General features: G+C 63.5%; 1 protein-coding gene across 2 annotated transcripts; it reads right to left on the reverse strand.

Annotated features, from left to right (window-relative positions):
• On the reverse strand, positions 1-24,158 carry RASSF1 (Ras association domain family member 1). Of its 2 annotated transcripts, XM_075005336.1 has the most exons (6): positions 23,747-24,158; positions 14,775-14,899; positions 3,086-3,190; positions 2,141-2,435; positions 1,187-1,302; positions 1-271 (listed from the first exon to the last, which is right to left on the reverse strand). In XM_075005336.1, exons 1-6 carry the CDS (start codon positions 24,054-24,056, stop codon positions 125-127), a joined length of 1,098 nt encoding a protein of 365 aa, XP_074861437.1. In that variant the 5' UTR covers positions 24,057-24,158; the 3' UTR covers positions 1-124. The 2 variants fall into 2 exon arrangements, with proteins under 2 accessions (XP_074861437.1, XP_074861438.1); XM_075005337.1 differs by lacking the exons at positions 14,775-14,899; positions 23,747-24,158 and adding an exon at positions 11,821-12,243.
• Positions 24,159-26,052: the final 1,894 nt, after the last annotated feature.

Raw genomic sequence — 26,052 nt, forward strand, 5'->3', positions numbered from 1 at the left:
CACAGGGGAGCTCCCGCCCCACAAGCATAATCCCGGAGTGGATCCGCCCGCGTCCGCCTGGCCTTGCCGCCGCTTCGCCCAGCCACCTGGCATCGGTTGGAGTGTCGGGTCTGGGGCGGGTGGCTCAGCCCGGGGTGCGAGCGGCCAGCGCCTCCTGCATCTTCTGGCGGCAGAGGGTGTACTTGTGCAGGATCTGCCGGACTTGCTCCTCCTCCTCCCGCTGCAGGATGCGCAGGAAGTTGTGCAGCTCGGGCATGCTGAAGGCGTCCCACTGCAGCCGGGCGAGAGGGCAAAGGGCTTATCTCACCAGCACCGGCTGGCCTAGGCATCGGGGCAGGGCTGCGGGGCACTGGCAGAGCTTGGGGGACACAGGGGGTTATGGGTCTGGAATGCAAGCCTGGAAGAGAGCGCTGGGGGGTGGGCTGGGGGGAGGGACATCTGCACAGCAATGCGGGTCCGTAACAGAAGCAGCAGCATGGCTGCAGGTCGGATGGATGCTGGCAGGAGATCCTGGGGCAGGGGGAAGGCAAGGGGACCTCAGGGCTGTGAGTCAGGACTGACGGGCACCGGCAGGGCTGCAGAGGGCCCCTGTCCCGCACCCTCCAGCTCCATACCACAGGGTCTCCGACCCCCCCCCAGCAGCAAAGGGGGTGAGGTGCTCATGCAGGGGGCGGTGTCCTGCACTCACTGAGCTCCTCTCACGTCGTCATCGCTTCTTACCCTGGCTCCCCCATGACCCCTAAGGGGCCTGGCTGAGCCCCCCGTTATGTGCCGGGTTCCTCGCACCCTGGCCGGGAGGAGGCACTGCCAGCCCATCACAGGGGAGGTTGGGAAAGTTACAGGAGGACAAAGCAAGCAGGGGCAGCACCTCCCCTTTCGGGGGTTCTGGGGAGCGCGAAGGGCCTGCGCTGGGGGTCCCAGCCCTCAGAGGGGGTGGCCAGAGGACGCGAGTGTGCCCAGGGTCTCCGACGGGGGGCGGGGCTGGGCTCCGTTCGGGCTCCAGGAGCATGGAGAGCCCTGGGGGTGCTGAGCAAAGAGGCCTGGATTCCCCACGGAGCATCTGTGACCCCCCCACACCCCGTCTCCAGCTGGCCAGCCGGGGCACCCAGGCCAGTCAAGGAAGCAGCCAGCAGGGGCAGGGCTGTAACACCCTCCGCCCCGCAGGCCAGGCCCCTCCCAGACTCACATTGACCTCTCCCGTCTCGTTCTCCTTCAGAACGAAGCTGAGGTCCTTCTCGCTGGGGCCAGCCAGCAGCCGGAGCCTCAGGGGCTGCTCCTCGTCCGAGAGCTTCCGCAGGTACACTGCAACGGCACGCGCAACTCCGTGGGGCAGCTGCCTCCAGCCGCACCACTCCCAGCAGGGAGCGCCGGGGGTGGCGGGGGGAGCTCCCAGCTACCCCAGCCTCCCCCAGCAGGGGGCGCTGGGTGTTTGGGGGTGGTCCTCAGCTGCTCCAGCCCCACCTCTCCCAGCAGGGGCCGCTCTGGGGGCGGGAGGGGGAAGAGGAGCTCCCGGCTATGCCAGCCTCTCCCAGCAGGGGGCGCTGTCTGTGTGTGTGTGGGGTGGGGGGGGCTCACAGCTGCTCCAGCCCCACCTCTCCCAGCAGGGGATGCTCTGGGTGTGGGGGGGAGGAGCTCCTGGCTAAGCCAGCCTCTCCCAGCAGGGGGCGCTATCTGTGTGTGGGGGGGGGTGGGCACAGCTGCTCCAGCCCCACCTCTCCCACCAGGGGGTGCTGTCTGTCTGTGTGTGTGGGGGGGGGGGGGGGGTCTCAGCTGCTCCAGCCCCACCTCTCCCACCAGGGGGCACTGTCTGTGTGTGTGTGGGGGGGGGGGTCTCAGCTGCTCCAGCCCCACCTCTCCCACCAGGAGGCGCTCTGGTGGGAGGGAGAGGAGCTCCCAACTATGCCAGCCTCTCCCAGCAGGGGGCACTCGGGGCGGTGGAGGGGAGGAAGAGCTGCCAGCTAAGCCGGCCTCTCCCAGCAGGGGGTGCTGGGGGGGGGGGGGAGCTCCCGGCTAAGCCGGCCTCTCCCAGCAGGGGGCGCTGGGGCAGCCACAGCAGGCGGGTGAGACTCACACCCTGGCGGGACCCCAGGAACCTGGCCAGGGACGGGAGGCGGCCGGGGGGCGGAGAACAGGCTGGTACCTTGGTCGTCCTTCTCCGCTCTCTCGAAGAGGGCGAACTTGCGGGGGTTGTCGACCACCATGAACTTCCGGAGCAGCGCCTCGATGACCTCGCTGGCCCGGGTGCGGGAGATGATGTGCAGGTGCTTGACCGTGTCCTTGGGCAGGTAGAAGGACGTGCGGCGCTTCACCGCCTGGGAGCGCGGCGCCTTCTTCACGTCCTGGATGGAGGGCGCCTTCTTGCTGGCCGGCACGGAGACCGGCCGGATCAGCTTCAGCTGCACCTTGATGAAGCCGGTGTAGGAGCCGTCCTTGTTCTGGGGGGAGGCAGAGCCAGGGAGAGAATGAGCCAGACAGGACACACGGATTGGGCTCTGGGTGGAACAGCAGGGAGCAGGGAAAACCTGGACTGGGATCTCTGAGGCCCTGGAATGGGCTCTGGTGGAGCCCTCAGGAGCAGGGAAAACCTGGAGTGGGATCCCTGGGGCCCTGGAATGGGCTCTGGGGGGAGCCCCTGGGAGCAGAGAAAACCTGGAGTGGGATCCCTGCAGCTCTAGAATGGGCTCTGGGTGGAACCCCTGGGAGCAAGGAAGACCTGGAATGGGCTCTGGGTGGAGCCTGTGGAAACAGAGAAGACCTGGAGTGGGATCCCTAGGGCCCTGGAATGGGCTCTGGGTGGAACCCCTGGGAGCAGGGAAGACCTGGAGTGGGATCCCTGGGGCCTGGAAATGGGCTCTGGGTGGAGCATGTGGAATCAGGGAAGACCCTGCATGGGACCACTGGGCTCTGGGTGGAGCCCCAGGGAGCAGGGAAGACCTGGAAGAAGATCCATGTGCCCCTCGAATGGGGCTTGTGTACAGCCACCGGGAGCAGGGAAGACCCGGAGTGGGATCCCTGACCATACCCCTGCTGGCAGTTCACATGTGCAGCTCTGAAGCCCATGTCCTGCCCCACCCCTGGTTCTCACCAGGCTCATGAAGAGGTTGCTGTTGATCTGGCTGTTGTATTCTTTTATCTTCTGCTCAATCTCGGCCTGGCTCAGAACCGGCTTCTCCCAGTCAATCTGTTCATCCTGCAGGAGAGAGACGAGACGCCTGGGGTCACAGCCCACCTGCCAGGGCAGCCGGGGGGCCCACGCCACTCCCTCCCCACGCTCCCATCTGCAGCTCAGCCCAGCCATGGCCCAGGCCCATTTCGTGACTGGCCAGACAGGCTGGGGAGGGGCGGGCTGGGCAGGTGAGCTCCCTGCCCCACAGGAGAAGTCGATACCAGTCACACCTGCTCCTCGGGGCAGGCCAGAAACCCCCAGCGAGGGGTACCTCTAGAGACAGCTGGAGCCCGGCTGAACCCTGCCTCGGGCCCCCAGGGGAGTCAAGAACCCTCCCCCTGCTCGTCACCTCCGAGGGGGCAGCCAGCCCCTCAGCAGCCCCAGGCCGGGCCCAGCAGCGGGCACGAGGGGAGGCAGAGAGCCCAGGCGGGACTGCAGCAAGCTGCTGCTACCACTGCAGAGACACTTCCCCCAGCCAGGAGCTACAGCAGCTGCTGGCCCACTCCAGGGTGGAGAGGGCACCTGCCGCCACAGCACCCGGCCCATCTGCCCGTGAACCCTTCATGCCCTGCTGCCGGGGCCCTCACGCCCAGGGCTGGGGTGTGAGTCAGCCTCCGCCCCCCGGAGAAAAACCACAGCGGCACCAATGCCAGATCCCACCTCCCCCAGGGCCCTGCCCGTGGTGCCTTTGGGCCACCCCCGGCCAGGGCACGGTCAGGAGATGCCCAGTGTTCGAGCTGGAACAAACTCCTGGGATCACCTGCTCAGAGCCCTGCAGACAGGGCCAGAGAACTCCCTTCACCAGGGCCAAAGCATGGGCCCGGCAGGGGGGATTTCCAGGCTAACCCCTGCCCCTGAACAACGCACAGCAAAGAACTGCTGCTGGGGCTGGGGGACGTGCTCAGAGCATGTGTTGGTCTCCAGGGAAGACCTCGGCGCTCCCTGGTTTGCTGATGCTGGCCCCTGGGGATGCCTGCTTTGGAGCACACGCCTGCAGCTCGGGCTGCCCCACAGCAAAGGCTGGCAGTGGGGGACTTATCAACCCCACGCCACGCAGGGCTGGCGCAGGCCAGCCGGACCCGTCTCCTGTCGGGCCTGAGTGCAGCCGCCACGCTGCAGGGATGGGCCACCTCCAGCCGAGGGATCCCCAGCCAGAGGACACGCAACCCGTGGGAGCGGGGAGGCCAGCCCTCTCCCTTTCCCTGCCACAGGACTTCTTAGCACCCTGTTGCATCAGCCTGGCTTCCTGCTGAGATCAGCTCCCCCGCCCCCAGCAAGGGGACTTCCAGATGAGCTCACTGCTGACCAATCACAGCTCTCAAGGGATTTCTGGGAACCACTTCCTTTCCTTTCCTGCTGCAAAGCCAATCCAAGCAGGCAGCCGCCCGGGCAGCGGGAGAAGAGAACGCGCACATCAGACACGCAGGGACCCACCCACGGACGCTCACACATGTCCATCCAGACCTACTACAGAGAGTATGGCTAGTAATCCACACCCTGGGACTAACGGCTGCCCAGCACGCTGCTCGGGGAGGGAGGCGTCTCCCCACAGGGCAGCTCAGGCTGACGAGGGCCTGAGGCAGCTGGCGCAGGTTAGCAGAGGAGAACAGAGATGCTGAGCGAGCGGGTGCGCCAGAGCCAGGCTGAGCACATACGAGAGCAGGAGACTGGGAAGAGATGGCAAACAGCAAAGGTTTCAGGTCAAGAGAAGCAAACGTTGGGCACGTGAGCAGACACCGTTGGTGAAAGGAAGGAAATGACCCCTGCAGACGTGCTGGAGAGAGAGAGAATCAAGGGGAATAAGTCTGAAATGTCATTGGGGAAAAAGAGAATTGCCAGGATCACCTCTAGAGCCCTTTTTAAATATTGGCATCACATTAGCTGTCTTCCAGTCATTAGGTTCAGAAGCTGATTTAAAGGATAAATTACAAACCCCAGTTAATAGTTCTGGAATTCACACCTGAGTTCCTTCAGAACTCTTGGGCGAATGCCCATCTGGTCCCGGTGACTTGTTACTATTTAGTTTACCAGTTGGGTCCAACACCTCCTTTAATGTCACCTCAGTCTGGGACCATTCCTAAGATTTGCCACTTAAAACGAATGGCTCAGGTCCGGGAACCTCCCTCACATCCGTAGCTGTAAAGATTTCCTGTCATTTCTCCACGATGGCCTTAATGGCCTGGAGTGCCGCAGAAGCACAGAACCCAAGGGGCGAGCGCTCTGAGCCCAAGAGGCCCCCCCGAAGGGCACAGCAAGAATGGAGCTGGACCATCAGCCAGGGAGAGGAAGTGTCAAGTGACAGGGGATCCTGCTGTGTTCTTGTGAACCACAACGCATCTGACGCCAACCCCGCGGCGTGGCCAAGCCCACAGAGCTTAACGAGCTGAATCACCTCTACAGCTTATTACGACAGGGAGCCAAACGCTACTAGCGCGTGGTATGAGTTACGCTGCAGGGAGTGTCCCCTGTAAAACATGAAGTTATTGCTCTGGGGGTGCGTCTGGCTCTCCCTGCCGCTAGCACGGCCTCCCCTAACTGGGTCACCACAGGCGTAAGATCGTGCACGTGCACCACACAGTCAGAGAGGGATGCGCACACAGGCTGGTGCTGCAGACCAGCCATCGCAAACAGACGCTAGCTACCGCCGCGTCTCATCTGCAGTTGCCAGACCTGTTCTCTTCTCAACCCTGCGAGTCCCACACCCGCCTGCCCGGACCCACGCCGAGGCTCACCTCCAGCTCCCGCCCCGCCCCCCATTCACGCTGACGGGCAGCTCAGCCAGTGGGGAGACAGGATCACAGAGGGAAGTGACTCTCCAGTGCGATCAGACGGCCTGTACTGCCCTAGCTGCAGGCAGGTGCTTGTGCGGGGGAGGGAGCGAGTACCCAAGTTCTAGCCCACAAACCAGAGGCCCCCGGGAACAGCAGCCTGGGGACCTTTCCAGCTGAGCCACAGACTCCAAGGCTGGAAGGACATAGAATCATAGAACAACAGAGCTGGAAGAGACCTAAAAAAGTTATCAAGTCCAACCCCCTGCCCTAGGCAGGCCCAAACCCATCAGACCAGCCCCGCCAGGGCCTGCCCCGATCACAAGGAATTACCCCACATCCTCAGGGGTGTGGGATCCCACGCACAGCCTCCGTCTGAAGCTGTGGACAGATCTCCAGACAAATGCCTTTGGAGCTATGATTTATCCCACCAACACGGCTGGGAAGCTGCAATCAACCTGATTTGCCAGTAAGACCTGACAGACAACTGGGCTGAATGACAATTAACGAAAGGGAAAGGAAGAGCAAATGTTCAACCCGCCCCTCTCCGTTCGCCCAGGTCACTCAAACGTGTAATAAACAGGTCGGAGAAAAACTCTCCCGGTTGAAGTGCCTAAAGGCTGAGCACGCGCTAGCCCCGTTTTCCCAGAGCAGGCAGGGGAGACAGGCCTGTGCGTTCTGGCCCTTCCTACTGAAGCCGACAAAATAATACCGAGCGGCTGCCCAGCTTTCCAGCTGCCTTTCCACATCACCTTTAGGGCGGGAGCATGGAGCGGCTGTAAACGCCTGCGTGCTATGGTTGTGCTCAGCTGAGTGAAACAGCAACAACTCTCCCAGGCCTGGTCTGTGGCTCTGGGCTGGGGGAACCAGGGTGGGCCGGGGGGAGTTTGCCTTGTCCGCCATGGCTTTGGGAACCAATGCACTAACAGCAGGTTCTCAGTGCTGTCCTGTGGCTGCAGCTGTAGTTCTATCGGGCGGCGGAGGGCGATGCTCTGCTTTGTGACCCAGGCTGCAGCAGCTTCCACAGCCCCGGTCCTGCCACGTCCTTGGGCGTGCGTCTGGGGTGGAGCGCCTTTCCCATGCACAGGGATCCGACCCCAGGGACAGGAAGGGGAAGTCTCTGAACCCCGAGGAGCAGGGCGGGAGCCTGGCCCGTCCCAGAACAGGAAAGGCGCACTGGGAGCTGCGGCTGGAGCATGGAAAGTCACAGGGAGGGACACAGGCATCCTGTTTGCAGAACAAAAGGAAATTTCTCCGAGGCCCATGCCCTGCGACATGACGTAACAGCTCCACCCGCGCCCATGCCCCTATGATCCTGGGCAGAGACCGTGCCCCCCCCGCGTCGGGACCCTCGGCTGCTCCAAGCCCAACAGCTCAGCTGGGTGTTGTTTGAAGGCCTTTGTGGAACAGCAGAGCTGACCATGGGGGACACAGAGGGGCTGGCTAACGACAGGGTAATGGCATCAACGAGGCATAGGGTGAGGGTGTTACTCCCCTTACCCCACGCAGGAGTCTGCCACAACCTGAGCTAGGCAGCTTCAGCTTGGTCACTCAGCTGCTTAAGCCCGGGGGGTGCCAGGCGCCGGCCCCAGGGACACCGGAAGATGCCCTTACGTGGTGACCAAAGAGGACGTGGGATGCCCAGCCCGCCTGCATGGGAACGGGCATGAGCTCTGATCCACGCAGGGCAAAGGGGGCAGCCTGCCTCCCGCCCGGCACAGGCCAGGGCCCCAGCGAGCAGCGGATACCAGGCCCCGGGGGAGCTCACTGTGTATGGGCCCCAGAGAAAGGGGGTGTGCCTCACAGACAAGGCAAGGGGGCCTCACAGTGGCAACCCCTCCTGCTGGCATTACAGCCACACCCCGCCCACAGCACAGTGCACAGGACGGGAGATGGCTGCTATGCGAGGGGGCAGACCGCAAGGTGCTGGCAGGGCAGCCCAGCCCCCCACACCCCACTGCCCGCCACCAGCAGGCCATGCAAAGCCCACTGCCGACCCACACTGCCTGTGCACCCGGAGCTGCTCTGTCCTGGATCTCCTGCCCTGAGCCCTCCCGGGGCCCACGAAAGGGCCCTACGCACTCAGCACCTTGGGCCAGCACGCAGCAGGAGACCCTGGAGAGGCCTAACGCCCCCTCTCCCTGGGCTGCAGAGCAGAGATCTGCACACGGCCCCTCTCCCAGCTGGGCCTGGGAACCAGCAGCTTCCCACCGCGGGCTGGAGGAGTCGCTAGCTCCTATCGGAGAGGCCTGGGCTGCGGGAGTCCAGCAAATATTGAACGCTGGACGCCCCCACAACCCCCAGCCCCTGCTCAGTAGGGAGGGTGCAGGACTGGGGGTGGGGGTGGGGGCGTCCCTCCCCTCCAGCCCAGCGCCTGCCTCTTCCCAGCTGCATCTGTCCTTCGCCGTGCTCCGCACGGGGCACCCTGCCCCTTGTGCCGGCAGCTGGGCCCTCAGTGCGCCCCTTCTTGGGGCAGGGTACTGGAGCCGCAGCCAGCGAGGAGGGGGGGATCTGCCCAACCCTCCCTGACCGCTGAGCGCCGACTGCCCTGGGCCGCTGCTCCAGCGCGGAGTCAGACGGATTGATCACGGCCCTGCCGGGGCGCGGGGGTACCCCTCCCCCGAGCGCAGGCACTGTACTGCTGGGGTGCAGGCCGCCCTTGGGAGGAGACCCCGCGTCGGGGTCAGGCTCAGCCCCTCCCCCAGCGTGCTTCACCAGTGCTCGGGGAGGCAGCAGCTGGCCAGGCAGGCAAGGCCAAGCCGAGTGGGGCAGCCTCAGATGAGCCCTGGGGCCAGGAGAGGCCCCCGAGCCAGGAGGCCAGAGATGCCCCCCTGGCCCCTCATTGGCCAGACAGCCGGCCGGCTCCCCTGCCAGAGCCAGAGCCAGAGCCAGAGCCAGAGCCAGAGCCAGAGCCAGGCGCCAGCTTCTCACACAGGTCTCAACTCCAGGCCCAACTTTCTAGTCTGAAAGCCCCCTGCCCAGCCACATGGATCACTGCCCCCCGCAGCGCCTGCTCTGCACTGGTGCCCCACGGCCCCGATTGCCTAACCAACGCCAAGTTCCAGCCGACCCCCAGGGCAGGAGGGGGCAGTGGTTACAGTGTGGGACTGGGCTCAGCGCCAGGCTCTGGCACCAGCCTGTGGGGCAAAGTGGGGCAAGGCCCAGGCTCCAAGGAGCTCCCGCTGCAGTCCCACCACATCCACGAACTCACACACCAACGCTCTGGTCTCCTGCAGGGAGGGTGTGGGGCCTGTTTCCATCGGGAAGTGCTCAGACAGGGGCCAAACCCAGACAGAGCAGAGGATCTGACTGCTCAGTACACCGGGTTGTACACCAGGCTTCGTGCCCCACTGGACCCAGGATCACTGTAGAGAATGGGGAAACTGAGGCATGGCGCTCAGAAGGGACTCACCCAAGGTCACCTTGGTGAGTCAGTGTCAGGGCTGGCAACAAAATCCAGGAGTCCCGACTCCCAGACACTTTACTGTAACCAGCAGCTTCCACTCCCCACAGATCTGGCAACAGCCCCCAGGCCTCCCGCTCTAACCACTAGGCAACGCTGAGAGAGACACCTTGCAGTGGTGTCCCCAGCAGTTTCCTGAGCCAGCTGTGGGACGCCCCCTTCTGCTGGGGTCTAGTGATACCCCAGCCTTTGGCAGCCGCAGATTTGGCACTCTGGGAACAATTCCTTCTCAGCAAGCCCTGCAGAGTGGCAGGCCCTGGCACTGCTGCCGAGGCCCCACGCCTTTCACAGCTTGCAAACAAAGGCCCCTGACAAAGGGCTGACTCTGCGCAGCAGCAGCACTAGACTGGCCCAGAAGTGGGGGCTGAGGGGCGTCGGGCAGGGGCTGTGGCTTGAGGTTTGCACAGCACCCACTTCTTGTGTGCTTGGTGTCTGCTGGCTCACATGCACTTCCCATCACCAGCAGAGAGGGAACAGCCTGGCCGCACCCAGTCCACCGGCTGAGATCACCCCGTCTCACACCCTCGTGCTTCCTGACCTCAGATTGTCTGCAGAAGCCACCGACTGAGCCAAAGATCGGCCAGATGGCACAGTGCACGATGCCAGCCCAGAGGCTGAGTGGTCCCAGGGCGCTCGGTAAGACTCCAAGGCATCACCATATGCAAAGAGCTCCTTGGCCGGCCACCCACCCACTCCCAAGGCAACCTCCTGTGGCTGGTGGCAGCTGGTCCATGGAGCCCCTTTGCAGCTGGCATCCTTCCCGGGCACAGACGAGAGCCAGCTGCCTGCTCTGGGGGCAGATGGAGACAGGCAGCCCAGGCTGTGGCTAAGAGGTGGCCCAATCCCAAAGCCCTCCTGAGCAGTAGCAGCCTCCCGGCGGCTCCCCATCACAACGCCAGCTTGCCAAGTCCAGACACCGAGCCCTTCTCCTGGCACGCCCGCTCTCGGGAGCCCGGAGGGGCTGGGCAGATGCCCCACTGCAGGGCAGGAGCACCAGGAGGAGCCTGTCCCCCAATGCCTGCCAAGCTGGTGCCCAGCCTCAGGGCCTTCCAGGCCAGATCTTCCCAACTCACCCTCCTTCTGCTGCCTCCCCGGGGCAGGGTTGGGGTTGATGTGCAGATTCAGAAAGCGGTTCCTGCTTAGCTCTGGGCACAGCCACCACAGGACAGCTGTGGTCGGTCTCACCCACTGCTCCCTGCCCCTGGGTCCCCCCAGCCCAGCCCAGCCAAGTCCTCCAGGGCCGAACCAAGGGAGGGGCTGGCAGAGCCCCACTGAACTCACGTCACGTGTGACACAGCCGAAGAGCCATACCCCTCCCCACAGGCCACAGTGAGCCCTGCTCCAGCCAGGCCAGGGAGGCAGGCCTCATCCCTGGGCTCCCGGCCAAGGCACACCCCCCTCTGGCTGCTGTCATGGGGCTGGGCTCATGCCCCAGCCCAGCCTCTGCTACACCCGTGGGGAGGCTCCCAGGAGGCGTGGGGAACTGCCCCTCCAGCTGCTGGCTGAGAGGCCGCACTGCTCCTGCCACCACCCCCTCCCCTCACCTCCGACGCCCCCGCGCAAACCCCGGCCAGGGCCCAGCCAGCAGGGAAGCAGAACCTAGAGTAACAGGAGTGCAGCAGACATAGGATCAGGCTGCGGCAAAGCCTTTAGACGGGGGTTCACCCCCTGCCCCAGCGTGTCTGTGCAGCGCCAGGCAGAGCAGCCTACCCAGACAACCGGCCCAGGGCAACAGAAACCCAAGCCAGCTCCAGAGTCCGAATCGCCTCGCCCATGTATGGAGGAATCCGGAATCCCCACGCTCTGAAACGGGGATCCCTTCCTGGCACTGGGGGGGACCTGGATCCCCCTGCCCCGAACCAGGGCTCCCCTTCCCGGCACTGGGGGGACCCAGATCCCCCTGCCCCGAACTAGGGCTCCCCTTCCCAGCACTGGAGGGACCCGGATCCCGCCACTACAAACCAGGGCTCCCCTCCCCGGCCCTGGGAGGGACCCAGATCCCCCCGCTCCGAACCGGGGTTCCCCTTTCCGGCCCTGGGAGGGACCCAGATCCCCCCGCTCCGAACCGGGGTTCCCCTTTCCGGCCCTGGGGGGGGGACCCGGATCCCCCCGCTCCGAACCGGGGTTCCCCTCCCCGGCCCTGGGAGGGACCCAGATCCCCCCGCTCCGAACCGGGGTTCCCCTTTCCGGCCCTGGGGGGGACCCGGATCTCCCCTCTCCGAACCGGGGCTCCCCTCCCCGGCCCTGGGAGGGACCCAGATCCCCCCGCTCCGAACCGGGGCTCCCCTCCCCGGCCCTGGGAGGGACCCGGATCCCCCCGCTCCGAACCGGGGCTCCCCTCCCCGGCCCTGGGAGGGACCCGGATCCCCCCGCTCCGAACCGGGGTTCCCCTCCCCGGCCCTGGGGGCCCGGACCCCCCTAACCTTCTCCCTGTGGGGCTTGCGCAGGAAGGAGGTGCGCGCGGTGAAGAACTGCTCCAGCTCCGAGTCCGAGTCCTCCTGGCTGCAGTAGCCGCTGCTGGTGGTGCTGCTCCAAGTCATCTCGAAGGCCGGGGTGCCCGGCTCGCACTCGCTCATCCCCGCGGGCCTGGCAGCCGCCTCGCCTCGCCCCTCCCCGGCCCGCTCCGCTCGGATCCCGGCCCTGGGCTGCCCCGGCTCGGAACGCAGCGTGCGCCCTGGCGAGGTTCCGTGCGCCCTGCGCCGCGCAACGCTCCCGGCCCCGGCCCGCGACTCCTCCCGGCCCGACGCGGCCGTTGCGATTGAAACGTGCGCACGGCGCCGGGCGGGGCGAGGCGAGGCGCTGGGGCCGCCCCTTTCCGGCCGTGATTTCATCCCCCAGGCAGCTCGTCCTGCGCGGCCCGGGCGCGCCACAGGCCCGGGGTGGATTTCTCCTGCCCGCCCCCCACGGCAGCGCCCCGTGTGCCCCCGGGGGAACGCAGCTCCTCCACCGCCTGGGCCTGGGCCTGGCTCCCCGGCAGGAGCTGGGACTCGGGCGCCACGCCCAAGGCCCCCCAGGAGCAAGGAACGCCGGGGAAGCGGACCTGGGTCTCCCCTGCACCCCGATTCTCCGGCCCGTGCCCGAGCCGGGGTCCAGGCTCCCGGGGGTAGGTAAAGGGCTGGGTGCAGGCCCGAAGGAGAGACAGACAGACAGACGTTACCCCCTGCGGGCCATCAGCGCTGCCCCTCCGCACCCTGGGGGAGGTGGTGATAGCCCCAGAGGGCGGGGGGGGGGGAAGAAGGGGTTGAACCTGCTGCCTTTTGCCCCCATCTACCTCAGTGATTGTGCCCCAGCTGTGTCCCATGCCACAAGGCTGGGAGTGGCTGCAGACCCTGCTTCCCTGTTCTCCCTTGCCGGGGGGTTGACAACAAAAAGGGGGCAGGCCTGTTCTGAGGGAGTAGAAGCCGGAGCTGATCCTCCCACCAGCTGGGGATCCCCCCCATGCAGAATGAGTCCCCCAGTCCAAACTCAGCTCCCCTTGCCCTTGGAGTATTGTGTCCAGTTCTGAGCACCGCAGTTCAAGAAAGATGTGGAGAAATCAGAGAGGGTCCAGAAAAGAGCAACAAGAACGACTGATGGGCTAGAGAACATGACCTATGAAGAAAGGCTGAAAGAATTGGGCTTGTTTAGTTTGGAAAAGAGAAGATTGAGGGGGCACACGATAGCGGTTTTCAGGTATCTAAAAGGGTGTCATGAGGAAGAGGGAGAAAACTCGTTCTCCTTGGCCTCTGAGGACAGAACAAGAGGCAACAGGCTTAAACTGCAGCAAGGGAGGTTTAGGTTGGACATTAGGAAGAAGTTCCCAACTGTCAGGGTGGTCAAACAGTGGCATAAATTGCCTGGGGCGGTTGTGGAATCTCCATCGCTGGAGCTATTTAAGAACAGGTTAGACAGACGTCTATCAGGGATGGTTTAGACAGTACTTGGTGCTGCCATTGGGGCAGGGGGCTGGACTCGATGGCCTCTCGAGGTCCCTTCCAGTCCTAGTGTTCTATGATTCTATGAAGGCAGCCGCCCGGCCATCAGAGACATCAGTGTTGATTCCCCCACCACGGCCAGGAGCTGCACCACCCAGTGAGCTGCTGCTGTGGATGGATTTCTGGTTGCAGCAGCAACGCTGCGACAAACCCCAACCCTTTATGAATTCTGGTCCAGATTCGCCAGCCAGGGCGATCAGGCGGCGCACAGGCAGCTTCTGAGCCAGCGCGCCCTGCCCACCGCCCCCCCCAGGCCACGAGGAACATGCGCTACGCACCAGCAGCGAACAGCCGCTGCGAGTCCACAAGGCACGTATGATGTTCCACAGCCCAGCCTGGAGCAGGCTACACTGGGCCAGAGACCATCCCCAGCTCCCAGCCAGCCCACTCTGAGGAGACATCAGTGCTCTGGCCCCCGAGAGGGCACAGTCTGTGCTAGGCATTACAGAGACCGAGAGAAACAGGGGCCCTGCCCACAGGGTCCCCCAGTCACTGGGTAATGGATGCATGGGTTACCGGCGGGGCCCCCCAAGGGATCACACCCTAGGAGGCAGGGGAAGAGCTGCATTTCACAGATGGGGAACCTGAGGCAAGGAGAGTCTGTGGCTGAGCCCAGCTGGCCTCCCAAGTCCCAGTCCAGTTCCATATACATTGGAACAGCTTCTCTGCTGCTCTGCAGCTAAAGCAACAGCCTCTGCCAGCCCAGTGCTCCCAGCTGCAAAGGTCGGCCCCTCGGGGCGGGGCTCGGCGCGGCTCAGACAGGGTTTCCTTAGTCCTGGATGGACGGGTGCATGGACCCCCTCCACAAGCTCGGAGCCAGTGGTGGCTCTGGGGAGGTGGAGATGGTCTGGGATCTATAATGGGGGTGGGTGACGGGGAAGTTTCTGACTCTCCCAGCAGCCAAGGGGGTGGGATGAAGGATTCAGACCCGCTGGGCATCGCAGGCAGGTGCCCGTGTTGCTGGGCATCAGAAGGGCACCGTCTCCAGCCAGAGTTAACTGGCACTGTGCCTGCCCTTCCAGCTGCAGGGGCCTCTCCCCAGCTGTCCCTGCTCCGGGGAGGCCCCAGCTGCAGGGAGCAGAGCCGCAATCTCAGGATGACATTGGAGCAGGATTTATGAAGTTCTCCCTGGACACCAGCTCAGCCCAGTGCCCTAAGGCTTTGGCGGGGGGAAGGGGACGCACCCCCCCTCCTGCAGCTGGGACACACTGGGGAATTGGGCTGGGGACGGTGGAGGTACGAGCTTCACGAACATCAGCCCCAGCCTCTCCCAGCAGGGGGCGCTGTGGGGCTGGGGCAGGCGTGCTGGGGGCAGGGGGTGGTTCCCAGCTCTCCGCTCTACTCCAGCCCCGCTCCCCCGCCTGGGTGCACTTTGCAGCCCAGAACCCCGGCTCCTCTCCTACCACATTGGTGTCTCTCTCCAGCGTGTGCTCGTTGGCCTCGGCCGCGGCGCTGTCCTGGTCGCAGGGGCCGCTGCAGTCCAGGCGGATGAGGGCGCGGCAGCGATAGTGGCAGGTGAACTTGCAGTCTGGGGGAGGGAGAGGAAAGGGGAGACAGCGTGAGCTGGACAGGCGCCGGCCGGGGGGAATCCAGCAGCCCCTGGCATCCAGCCCTTGCCAGAGCCCCGGGGTGAGGAGAGGGGTCGGTTGGACTCTGCCACACAGCCCCTTATAGCTGGGAGGGGGCCGGGGGCTGAAGCACAACCCAGCTGTCCTGAGCCATTGTGCGATGATGGGATTTCCCAGCCCAGCTGCCCACCTCCCTGGCCCCTGGGGAAGCCCCCGGACAGGAACCCCAAGGGGGGAGTGGCTGTAGGCCAAACGCCACCCCAGCTCAGCCCCACACCCTTCCAGACTGGGCTCGGGGGAGGAGGGAGGCATGGGCCCCCACTGGCCAGACCTGGTGGCCAGGGTGGGGTCCTCAGGAGCAGAGACCCCTGCTCTAGGTTGACACTCCCTGTGCATGGAATCCCAGGGGGTCCCTGGCAGACGCTGACCAGCAAGCGCTGGGCGTTTGGGCCTCCTTCAGCTGTGGGGCAGGACCCTGCCCCACCTCCCCAGCCCCCCGGCTCCGCCAGGGTGGTGGGAATCGGACACTCGTGCATGCAGCTTGCCCGGCCGTGGCACACCGCGTGGACCCCTGGCTGCTGAGCACTGGGAACCTTTGATGCCCATTTGGCACCCCCATCTGCCCTGCCCCAGCAGCGCTATCAGCAGGGGCATGGCAGATGTGGGACCTCAGGGCCGCAAGAGGCAGCTCAGGACACAGACTCGGCCCCGTGGAGCTGAGGCCTGCCAAGGAAGTGGCAGAGAGGGGTGAGGAGACAGGAGCCGGCACCAACCTCAGCAGCCACGGAGAGGGACGGAGGATCCCTTAATGAGTTCCTGTTCCGCCCTGCAGTGGCTCCTGCCAGCCCCTCACCTTGGTCCCACACGAAGGCAGGGCAAGCCCCTGCCCTGGCACTGGGAGGGCTGGGCTGGATGGGAGCTAACAAGGCTGCTGCAGCTCCGATTTTCCTGCCCCTGCATTGAACACACCGTGCAGCTCTGTGGCACCGGGACGCTGCCCTGCCAGCCCCGGACCCGGCTAAGCCCCCCGTGCCCAGCCAGGAGACCTCCGCCCGCAGCACCTCAGCGGGGCAAGGGAGCTGGCCAGGGAGGGCGCAACCCCCCAAGGCACACACACTTCAAAGGGAAGGGGACAGAGGACCTCTGTCCCAGCAGCATGGCCTTGCCCCAGAGCCACACGGCCGCCCGCCAGCACAAAGAGCCTGTGCTCCAGCAGTGGCTGCCTGGCGATCCTTCACAGGACACAGTCCCTGCAGCAGAGATGGGCTCCGGGGCAGGAAAGCACCTTGGCAAGCTGGTGACACAGCCCAAGAGAGCCCCCCAGAGCCCTCCCCAGACCTCAGTAAGGACGCCCTGCTCTTCCCCACCCCCAATCCCACAGGGGTCCCCTCTGCCCTACCAAGGACCTTCCCCCCCAGCACACGTTCTGCATTTCTCTCCCCTGGTCCTCTGAATGGCAGGGCTCCGAACGCCTCCCATGTCTGCTTGTGACATCATGATCTCCTGCTTGTGACATCACAACCTTCGCCCTATCAACTGCCTGTGATGTCACAGAAGAGAGGGTTCAGCCTGGCAGCAGGAACTGGACCACCTTACCCTACCCCAGCGCTCCTGAGCAGCCAAGATTCAGGCCAAAATTAGGGAATCTTGGCTTAAAAATCACTTTTTACACCAACCAGAGAAACAACACCGTCCCCATCGCACTGCGGGCCACTTCAGAAGGGAAAGAGCAACGGGTGCAACAGGAATACGGGTTCACGTGCCAAACACGAGGCTTGGGAAACAGAGCGGAATTGTCCCCCAAATGGTCCTGGGTCCCTGCCAGCACCCCAACCCCCCACGCGCCCAGCACGGCGCAGCAGAAAGAACAGGAGGGGTTGGAGGTGTCAGACCGTTCGGCTGTGGCCTTTTCACAGAGGCAGAGAGAGAGACGCCAGGGGCACTGCTGTGCTCCGCATCCCACAGCACGAGTTCCAGAACCACACACCCGCTTCTGGGAACGCCCCAAGCCTGGCTTAAAAGATCCCAGCCCCCCGCACTAGACTAAGAGGTCACAGGTACGTGATGTTCACTGTCTCCGCCTCCCAGGCACACTGAGGCCGCGTTTTCAAACCCTCTCTGCAAACCCGCGGGCCGGGCAGGGACTTCAGAAGCACAGGAAAGCAGAGAACCTCGTGTCTCCACTGAGACAAAAGTCACTGCCTAGAGAGTCACGACAGACTCGGCGTTCCCTGGAAGCTGAGCGCTGGGGCGGCCGTGCAGGAGAGAGGCAGATGCTGCCTGGCTGAGTAGCCGAGCGCCCGCAGCCAGCAGCGTGCGTTTCTATGGGTGGTGCACAGCCACACACGGCTCCGTGCACCGAACTAAATTTATTCCACCTGCAGATGGAAAAAATTCGAGCGCGCCCTTCTTGTGCTGGGGGTTGACAATGGATTCGTGCAACTCAAGGGCCTCTCCCTTTCTTGCCTTCTCCCCCAGATCCCCAGTACCTACACCCTGCAAGTGAGCTGAGCTGAGCTGAGCTGAGCTGAGCTCCCTGCTGCAGAGAAAGCAGCCAAAGCTCCCACCTTGCCCAGCCCTGACCACCTAGTCAGCTTCTAACTAGCACAGTCCCAGGCTGGCCTGTCCTCTGCCTGCAGCTGGGCAGGGCAAAGGCACCAGCACATCCATCCCCCGGCCCAGCACGCACAGGAGAAAGGGGCCCTGTGCCCCAGAGCAGAACTCGGCCACAGAAGCGAAACCATCACACTTCATCTTTCAAGTGCTACTGGGCTGCTTTTCTGCTTTGATAGTCTATAGACTAGCACGGCTCCCTCTCTGTTACTGTTCATCCTCCCTGTGGTTCCTCCCAGGATTTTCCAGGGATTGGCAGCTGGGCTTTTCAAGGGGAGCTGCCACTTGAAACAGGGCTCTGGCGCCCTCCAGGGGTTCGTGTCGCACCGCAGCAGGACAAAGACCCCATTCTTTTGCATCAGCGTCCTGTGTCCTGGCTTGGAGTTTCTCCGATTCACACCTGATCTGAGGAAGTGGCTCTGCCCCACGAAAGCTCATCCCCTAATACAGCCTTTTGCTAGTCTGTGAAGCGCTGCAGGGCGGCTGGTTCGTTCTGATTCACACCGGTGAGGCAGCTCCGGATCAGGGCCAGCAGTTTCACAGCCGCTCTCCACTTATGTCAGACTCCCCTGCTAACAAAGGCCCCACAGGGATGTCCTGGGGGTCCCCTGTGACTGGGTCTAGCTGAATTAAATTATTTTTTAATCACATTGATGGATAACATGAAGATAATATGTTCCGCCCCCACACACACACCATTGTGGGAAATGGAGGCGGGGAGAAGTCAGACAATTCTAGGAGAACTGTCACTGTGATTCAAAGAGGTGACCCTGCTGCCCAGGTTAAAACGCGAAACTGACCACGTTACTGTCAAATTACACAAAAACAACCAGGAGTCTCAGGCACCTGAGAGACCGAGGCCAGGTCCATGCTTGGGAAATAAGTCCATTTCAGAGACAGTAAATCCCCCATGCACGGGATTGCAGCATACTGCGCGCGCTAATCGTATTCACCCGATTGTCGAAATCCCCAGCTCCAGCTGCCCGTTTCCCTCAGCTGGGGGAAGCTAGGCGGACACCGATGCTGGGAGAGAGGGGCTCCCCATCTCCCCGCCAGGCCCAGGGAGCTGAGAACCAGGAACAGCAGCACCTGGTTCCCAGGCTCAGAGGAAGAGGAGGGGTCTCCCTCCCCCGACTGACACGAAATTTGAGTTCCATGGGGGGTTGCAAGGAACACAGCCCCTGCGTAACTTGGGGTTCTACTACAAGCGGTTCTGGGTAGGGCAATTGCGCAGCTAGCATCGACTTATCCAAAAGCGACTTGCCTGGCCCACCTCCCTGAGGAAGGTGGACGGGAAAGTTCCTCCGGTCAACCCCTGACAGGTCAATTTTGCAAGGCCCTACCAGATACCCGGAATCGAACCTTGGAAGACCAACCCCGAGCGGGCCAATCTTCCGGGTAAGGTAGACTGGCCTAACACGTCCAATAGGTCAGGAGCTTTCATGGGTTATGAGTGCCACACAGATCCTGGCTGGTTTGGAAGTTACAGCCTAGCAGGACTCCCACTGAGACAAACCAGACAAAGGGACAACTGTCCTTGAACCAAACTAACGCGTTCTCACCCAGCATTTGCCTGACTTTGCCTCTTGGATCAATGGGAGAATTTCTTCCTGGCTTTGGGTGTGTAGGTGAAATTGATGCTTGCCGATGCTGACTGATAAAAACCAGCACCTCCCCAGCTTGCTTGCAAAGGGGCTCTGTCCCACCCCCAACTGAGGTCTGTTCTGGTGTGCCTGTGGTCTGAAGAAGTGGGCCTGTCCCACAAAAGCTCACCACCTAATAAATTATTGTGTTAGTCCTTAAAGTGCTACTGGACAGCTTTTTTGTTTTGGTAGTATAGAGACTAGCACGGCTCCCCCTCTGTTACAACTGAGGTCTTGCTAGAGCTCACAGATCAGCATTGGCCTGGAACTGGCCCAGGTGGTGCGGAAGGCAGGGCTGGTAGCTCAGGAGGGGTGCGCTTCCCTGGCAGTCACTCTCCTGGGTGCTGTAAGGACCCCTCAGTGGCCAGCCATGTTCCCTTGTCATTTAGACACAAGCTAAGCATTATGGGTATTTTCAAAAGACAGCAAGATAACAGGTTCTGGCCAAAGTGCAACATGGGTCATTAAATTCCATTGACCTGCATGTGCCCAGCCATTCCTGGGTTGCTACATGGCTGCTGCGTTTCACCCCAGAGGCAGCTGCATATAGCCAGGCGGGAAACAAAGGGCTCCTCCGGAACAGATGCAGCACTCTGGGAGGGCAGACGCCCCTGGCGAGGGACTCGTCACAGGCAACAGGGGCTTTGCTGCACTGGCCTCCACGCTGCTCACTTACAGCCTGGGCGGCCCGTTTCTCTGGGGGGCAGCTCTCCTGACATGACCCCAGCCAGGGAGGGGCAGGGAGAAGCAGGCTCCCTCAGGGGAGGTGTTGAGAGGTGGGGTCAGAGGTGCCAGGCTCAGGGCCCAGCACGGGGGGACAGCTGTGAGCAATGCAGAACACAGGGAGGAGGTCGCTGGGCCGGAGAGACCCAGCAGAACAGGAGACTGAAGGGAGAACGAGTGCAGCAGTTCCTGGCTCAGTGCTGGGGCCTGGAAGATCTCCCCAGCCCCAGCCAAGGTCTCAGGTTCCTCCCAGGAACTTTCCAACCCTCCCCACCACCTGCCTTTCCAGAGTTATAAAAGAACTGCCCCACAGCTGGCTGTCAAGGCCTGGCTAGAGCAGAGGTGCCCAGGGCCGCCAAGCTCTCAGCTCTCGGGAATTCGTCACAGAAGGACTGCCCCAGCCCTCGGACGGGCAACTCGGGGACTCCAGCCCCACGGCTGCCAGGGACCCAAGCAGCCCGCTGACCCCCAGCCTGGGATTTGCTGGTGGCAAATGGAGACCCAGGTGCCACTGGGGAGGTGGTGGCAGAGGTGGAAGAGAAACGTGCTGCAGAGCAGGTTGGCACCTGAGGTGTCAATCAGTCAGGTTGGGTGGGGCCTTGCTGTCCATCACCAGCTGCTCCCACCTTCGCCATCTTTGCCCTGTATGTTCCTCCCTGCCCAGCCGGGGCAGGCGGGCACAGGCACCAGACTCCACCCCCCCCTTGGCACTGCGGGCTCGAGAGCTCAGGGTCCCTCTTCTGGGCTCTGTCCCCAGCCCTGCAAGAAGGGGTCAGAAGTTCCTTTCCAAGTTTCACCACACTTCTAACGAGTTCGAATCCTCCCATCTCTGCGCCGCCTCCGGCCGGCATGCCTTACCCACGGCAGCTACCCTCATCCCGCTGCCCCGCCACCAGCCCCAGCAACCACATCCCTAGCAGGGCCTGCAAGCGGTCCCGCTCAGGTCCTTTGCTGCAGCCACTGCCGAGTGCTCTGAGCAGTCCCTCCATGAGAGGGAAGGGCCAGGCCCCAGCGCCGGCAGCAGCACACAGAGGATGGGAAGGGAGGGACCTCATAAGATGTCTCTGCAGAACTGATGAAATCAGGACACCAGGGACCTCTCCCTGCATCCGCCAGCGCCCCCACCCACACAAACGCCTCAGTGGCACCCTGCGCCCCTCCAGCCACGCCTGCTCCCCCGCATGGACCCTGCCAGCTCCTCCCTCCTCTGGCAAGTTCCGCCTGCCTGCGTCAGTGTTCCTGTACCGCCCGCCCAGGGATCTCCCTCCTCCACAGCCACACACCGCTGAAATGCAGCTGCCTCTGGGGTGGAGCACAGCAGTTGTTTGACACTGTGCAGCAGCACCGCCCAAGCCTCTGGGACAGGAGGGGAACCTGCTCAGCTGTGCAGGAGACTGAGGAAGGATTTGGTGGGGGGGTCACCCACAGAGGGACCTGGCTAGGCCCCGAGGGTTAACATCCCCAGGCTCACCGCGTGCCCCAGAATCATTAAGCCCCACAAGCAGGCAGGGCCACAGGTTCACATGTGCCCAGACAGAGGGCAGCACAGCTCTACCCGTGGGGCTAGAGGGGAGGGCTCCTCGTGAGTGGTCCCCAGTTTGCAGGATCCGACCAGATCCCACCGGACACGCTACGCCTGGAGGGGAGCCTCGATCTGGCTGTGCCTCCAGGGCCCTGCACCCACACCTGCCTGGCACCCAGCCCAGCCTGGCATACAGAGCGGGGGGAGCCTGATAACCCCAGGCTTCCTCCCACGCCAACGCTTCCTGTGCTCGGCGGGATGGCGGCAGGCGGGCAAAAGAGCCCTCGGTCTTACAGACATCCGCACCTGGCTGGCCGGGGACTCGGCTCAGCAGCCCCTGACCTGCTTGGTGCCTGCTGGGAGCTCCAGACCCCACTGTGCCAGGGGCCTGGGGTTTGAACACCTTGCACAGGAGCTTTCGGTCTCTCCTCCTCACCCACGCAGACACTGCACCCTGTGACCTGGGCTGCTGGGGCTGGCGGAAGGCAAGCGGAGAGCAGCCCGAGCGACCCTCTCCCCTGCGCACGCTGCGTTCACAGGGCTCCACGGGCACATGGTGAGATGCGTCCGGGCACTCCAGGTGCCTTGCAAGCAGCCCCCAATGCCACACACCCGGGGCATCGCTGTTCTCCTGGGCCCTGGAGTCCTGGGGGCTCAGCCCGGTCATTCCCTCTGTGCACCGTTCTGAAATCAGCAGCAGAGGGCGCCCACTGGGCCGGGAGGGCGGCTTGGCCAGCGGGCCAGGCCTGGATGTGAGCACACCACGAGACAGACAGACCCCGGAGCCAGCGATGCCCAGTGCAACAGAGAGTTCCTGGTGTGGGACGATCCCAAGCTCCACGAGCCCGCGACCGGCTCTGCTACTAGGGGGCTGGGATGTGCAGCAGGGCCTGGCCCAGGTCCACGCATGAGCTAGTCCAAGTCCCTCTGCGGAGTCTGCACGCACAGGCCCATGAGCAGCTGCGACGTGCCAGGGAGAGAGCAGCCTGGAGCAGGCTGAGGAGCTGGACAGGGGAGGCAGCAGGCTGCTGGGGTGGGAACTGGGCTGAGGCGGTAATCACCCTACGCTGTTCCTTCCCCGCAGAGCATCCAGCAGCAGCCACTGCCAGAGGCAGTAACAGCAACGAAGGGTCCTGTGGTACCTTATAGACTAACAGAAAAGTTCTGAGCATGAGCTTTCGTGAGCACAGACTCACTTCATCAGATGCTGGTCGTGGAAATCTGCAGGGCCAGGTTTAAATAAGCCAGAGCAAGGCTGGGGATAACAAGGTTAGCTCAGTCAGGAAGGGTGAGGCTTACTACCAGAAGTTGATCTGGAGGTGTGAACACCAAGGGAGGGGAAGCTGCTTTTGTATTTAGCCAGCCATTCACAGTCTTTGTTTAAGCCAGAGCTGAGGGCATCGAATTTGCAGATGAATTGTAGCTCAGAAATTTTGCAGATATCCTGTAGCTCAGGATATCCTACAGCAAAGAAATTTCAGCACCAGACTCCAAGGAGAAATTTCTGAGCTACAATTCATTTGCAAATTCGATGCCCTCAGCTCAGGCTTAAACAAAGACTGCGAATGGCTGGCTAAATACAAAAGCAGCTTCCCCTCCCTTGGTGTTCACACCTCCAGATCAACTGCTGGTAGTAAGTCTCAGCCTTGCTGACTGAGCTAACCTTGTTATCCCCAGCCTTGCTCTGGCTTATTTATACCTGGCCCTGCAGATTTCCACGACCAGCATCTGATGAAGTGAGTCTGTGCTCACGAAAGCTCATGCTCAAAACTTTTCTGTTAGTCTATAAGGTACCACAGGACCCTTCGTTGCTGTTACAGATCCAGACTAACACAGCTACCCCTCCGATACTTACCAGAGGCAGGAGACTGGCTAGGTGGACCATGGCGCTGCCCCGCTGTGGCTGTTTCTACAGCTGGGACCTGAGGACGGAGTTGGCTGCGGGCACACAGAGGTCTGGTGGTGGGGGTGAAGGGGGGTGACGTTGCCGCCCAGAACTGGCCTGCTCACCCCCAGCCAGAGGCCCCCCTTGGCCAGCCCCAGGCCCGGCACAGGACGACACCAGCCTGGTGCGGCTTCCTTGGGCGGCGGGGCTGGGGAAGGGAGCAGAAGGGTCCCACCAGCCCGGGGCGGTGAGGAGAAAAATGGGGGAAAAGGGGGGTCTCCCGCCTTCTCGCAGACAGGGGACCCCGCTGGGGCAGGGGGACAGGGCAGCCCTGCGGACCCCCGGCTCCTGCCCAACACTTCCCCTCCCGCCGGCCGCCCCAGCGGGGGTCCCCCGAGAGAGGGGCCCGGCCGGTACTCACGGGCGCACTGCAGGCTCTTGCGGGGGCCGCCCCAGACGAAGTCCCCGCACAGGTCGCACCAGGTCTGCTGGCCGCGGGCGCAGGCCCGGAAGGCGTGGCCCTGGCCCGGCGCGGCCGCCAGGCGGGGGTCGCCGGGCCCGCGGAGCAGGCGGATCTGGCGCACGCGGCTCAGCAGCTCGGGGGCCCGGCCGGGCGCGAAGCGCAGCGCGTTGGTGCGCTCCAGGCGCACGGGCCGCTCCGGGCTGCGCCGGCTCAGCTCGATGCGCGTCTCCAGCGCCAGGTTCCGCAGCTCGATCAGCTCTTGCGCCATGGCCCGGCGGGGACACACGGCGGGAGCCGCCTCGCTGCGCTGCGCTCCGGCTCCGGCTCCGGCTGCCCGCCCCCTGGGCGCCGGGCCCGGCCGGGCCGGGGGAGCGGAGCGCGGCGCCGGCAGGGGGCGGAGCCGGGATCGGTCCCCGCCCCGCCCCGGCCCGGCTGGGAGGGGAGGGAGCCGGCGGCGCCGCTAGCCCGTACCCCGGTGTGGGGCTGGGCCCGGGGTCAGAGCAGGGGCCTCAGCCGGCAGAAGCGGCTAGTGGTTAGAGCGGGGGGTGGGTGTGGCACGGGAAGCGGCCCTGGGCCCTGCCCTCGGAGGTGTTACAGCTACAGGTTAGGGTGGGAGCTGGGTCCTGCCCCGGCTCTGGGAGGGGAGTGAGGACTAGTGGGTAGAGCAGAGGCTGGGCCGCAGGACTCCTGGGTTCTGCCCTCAGCTCTGACACTAACCTACTGGGCAGCCATCCGGTTCATGCCATTCACTGCTCTGTGGCCTCCCTCCTGGCACTGGCTTTTCCCCTCTCCCAGAGGGCCTCAGCGCTGAAGAATTCAAGGGCCGTGATGGGCGGGGTGAGGGGGCCCATTCCAGCCCCCTTGGGGGGGTCCCCCAGAGCTGACCAGCCTTCTCTGAAGAGCATCAGATGTGGACGAAGTGGAATGGCCAGGCAGCACCAGCACCTCTCTGAAAGGTGTGGATGGACCGGCCGCAGGGCAGGTTGTACTGGGCAGCCCACGAGGTTGTGCTGAATCCCTGCCAGAGCCTGGTTCTGAAGCGAATAGCGCCCACCCCTCAGCGCCGGCCAGTGCCAAGTGCGCCGGACTGGGATACAGCTCAGCCAGGTTCTGTTCCCAGCTCTGCACCTCAGTTTCACCATCTGTACAATGGAGCTAATGACAGCGCCCTCCCTTGGAAGAGGGCAGGGAGCGCGTTGGTTGACAAGTGCCAGGTATTGTTCTTCCCGCCCTCGCATGCCGACACCTTGCTCTTGCTCCTCCTCCATTCCTGCTGCTCGGTCAGAGCTGCCCTGGGGTTGCTGGTGCACTTTCCCTAAGATGCATCACACAACTGCGCAGCGAAGCTTAGCCTGATCTGAGAGGGAGTCCCTTTGTAACAAGGGCTGAGTGAGGCTCAGGCAGGCCGTGCGGGGGGCAGAAAATAAAGACATCTGCTCCAGTGCCCTCTTTGTAGGGCAAGGGGAAGGGCAGAAATCCCTGGAGGGCAGACAGTGAAAGCCTGACTTGTGCCCAGAGAGCGACAGTCACGGCAGACATCCCCTGGTTGGTGACGGTGCAGCTGCTTCTGGTGTGCGGCACTGCTGTGGTGAACACAGAGGAGCAGCTGCTCAGACAGCCGGCACCTCCCAGGCCAGAGAGGGCACCTACCACGGGGCTGAGGTGGAGCCTGACAACTGTTCTGTACAGACAATGAATTATCCCATTCCCTGAGCTGGGCAGAGGGGCTGGGTGCAGCCCGACTGGGTGGAGGTTCGGAGCATGGTGAGGGAAGAGAGGGAGGTGCCCCCACCCTGCTTAACCTCTGCCATCTTCCAGAGGGCCCTCGCCTGTGCTGGCCGCCCTGGATTTCCCAACTGCCAACCCAGCTCGCAGCAGCAAAGACCCTGCTTCCCTAGATTCACCTTCTTCCCTTGAGGCCCGTTCCCACTGCCTGCATTGCAGAGGGAACAAATGGTCCCCTCACTGCCCCCTGCACGCCCAGCAGGCTGCAGCCTCTCCACCGGGCACTGCGCTGAATCCTCTGCTCTAACCCAAGCAGCTCCTTGGGAATTCAGCAGTGGGGCTGGGGCCAGGCCCAGTGGGAGCGGGCCTCAAGTGGGGGAGGCGGGGGTCATCCGCACGTGGACAGGGCACTGCATGCCGGAAAGGAGCTGGAATGAAGCTGGCCACTAGCACTGCACCCCAGCAAAGAGCCAAACAGCCTGGGTGCAGGTGACTCGAGGACACTCCCAGAAGGGGAGCTGGACTGAGCCCCACCGATG

This window comes from Carettochelys insculpta, chromosome 11 (genome assembly GCF_033958435.1).
Source record: "Carettochelys insculpta isolate YL-2023 chromosome 11, ASM3395843v1, whole genome shotgun sequence".
Taxonomy (NCBI): Eukaryota; Metazoa; Chordata; order Testudines; family Carettochelyidae; genus Carettochelys; species Carettochelys insculpta.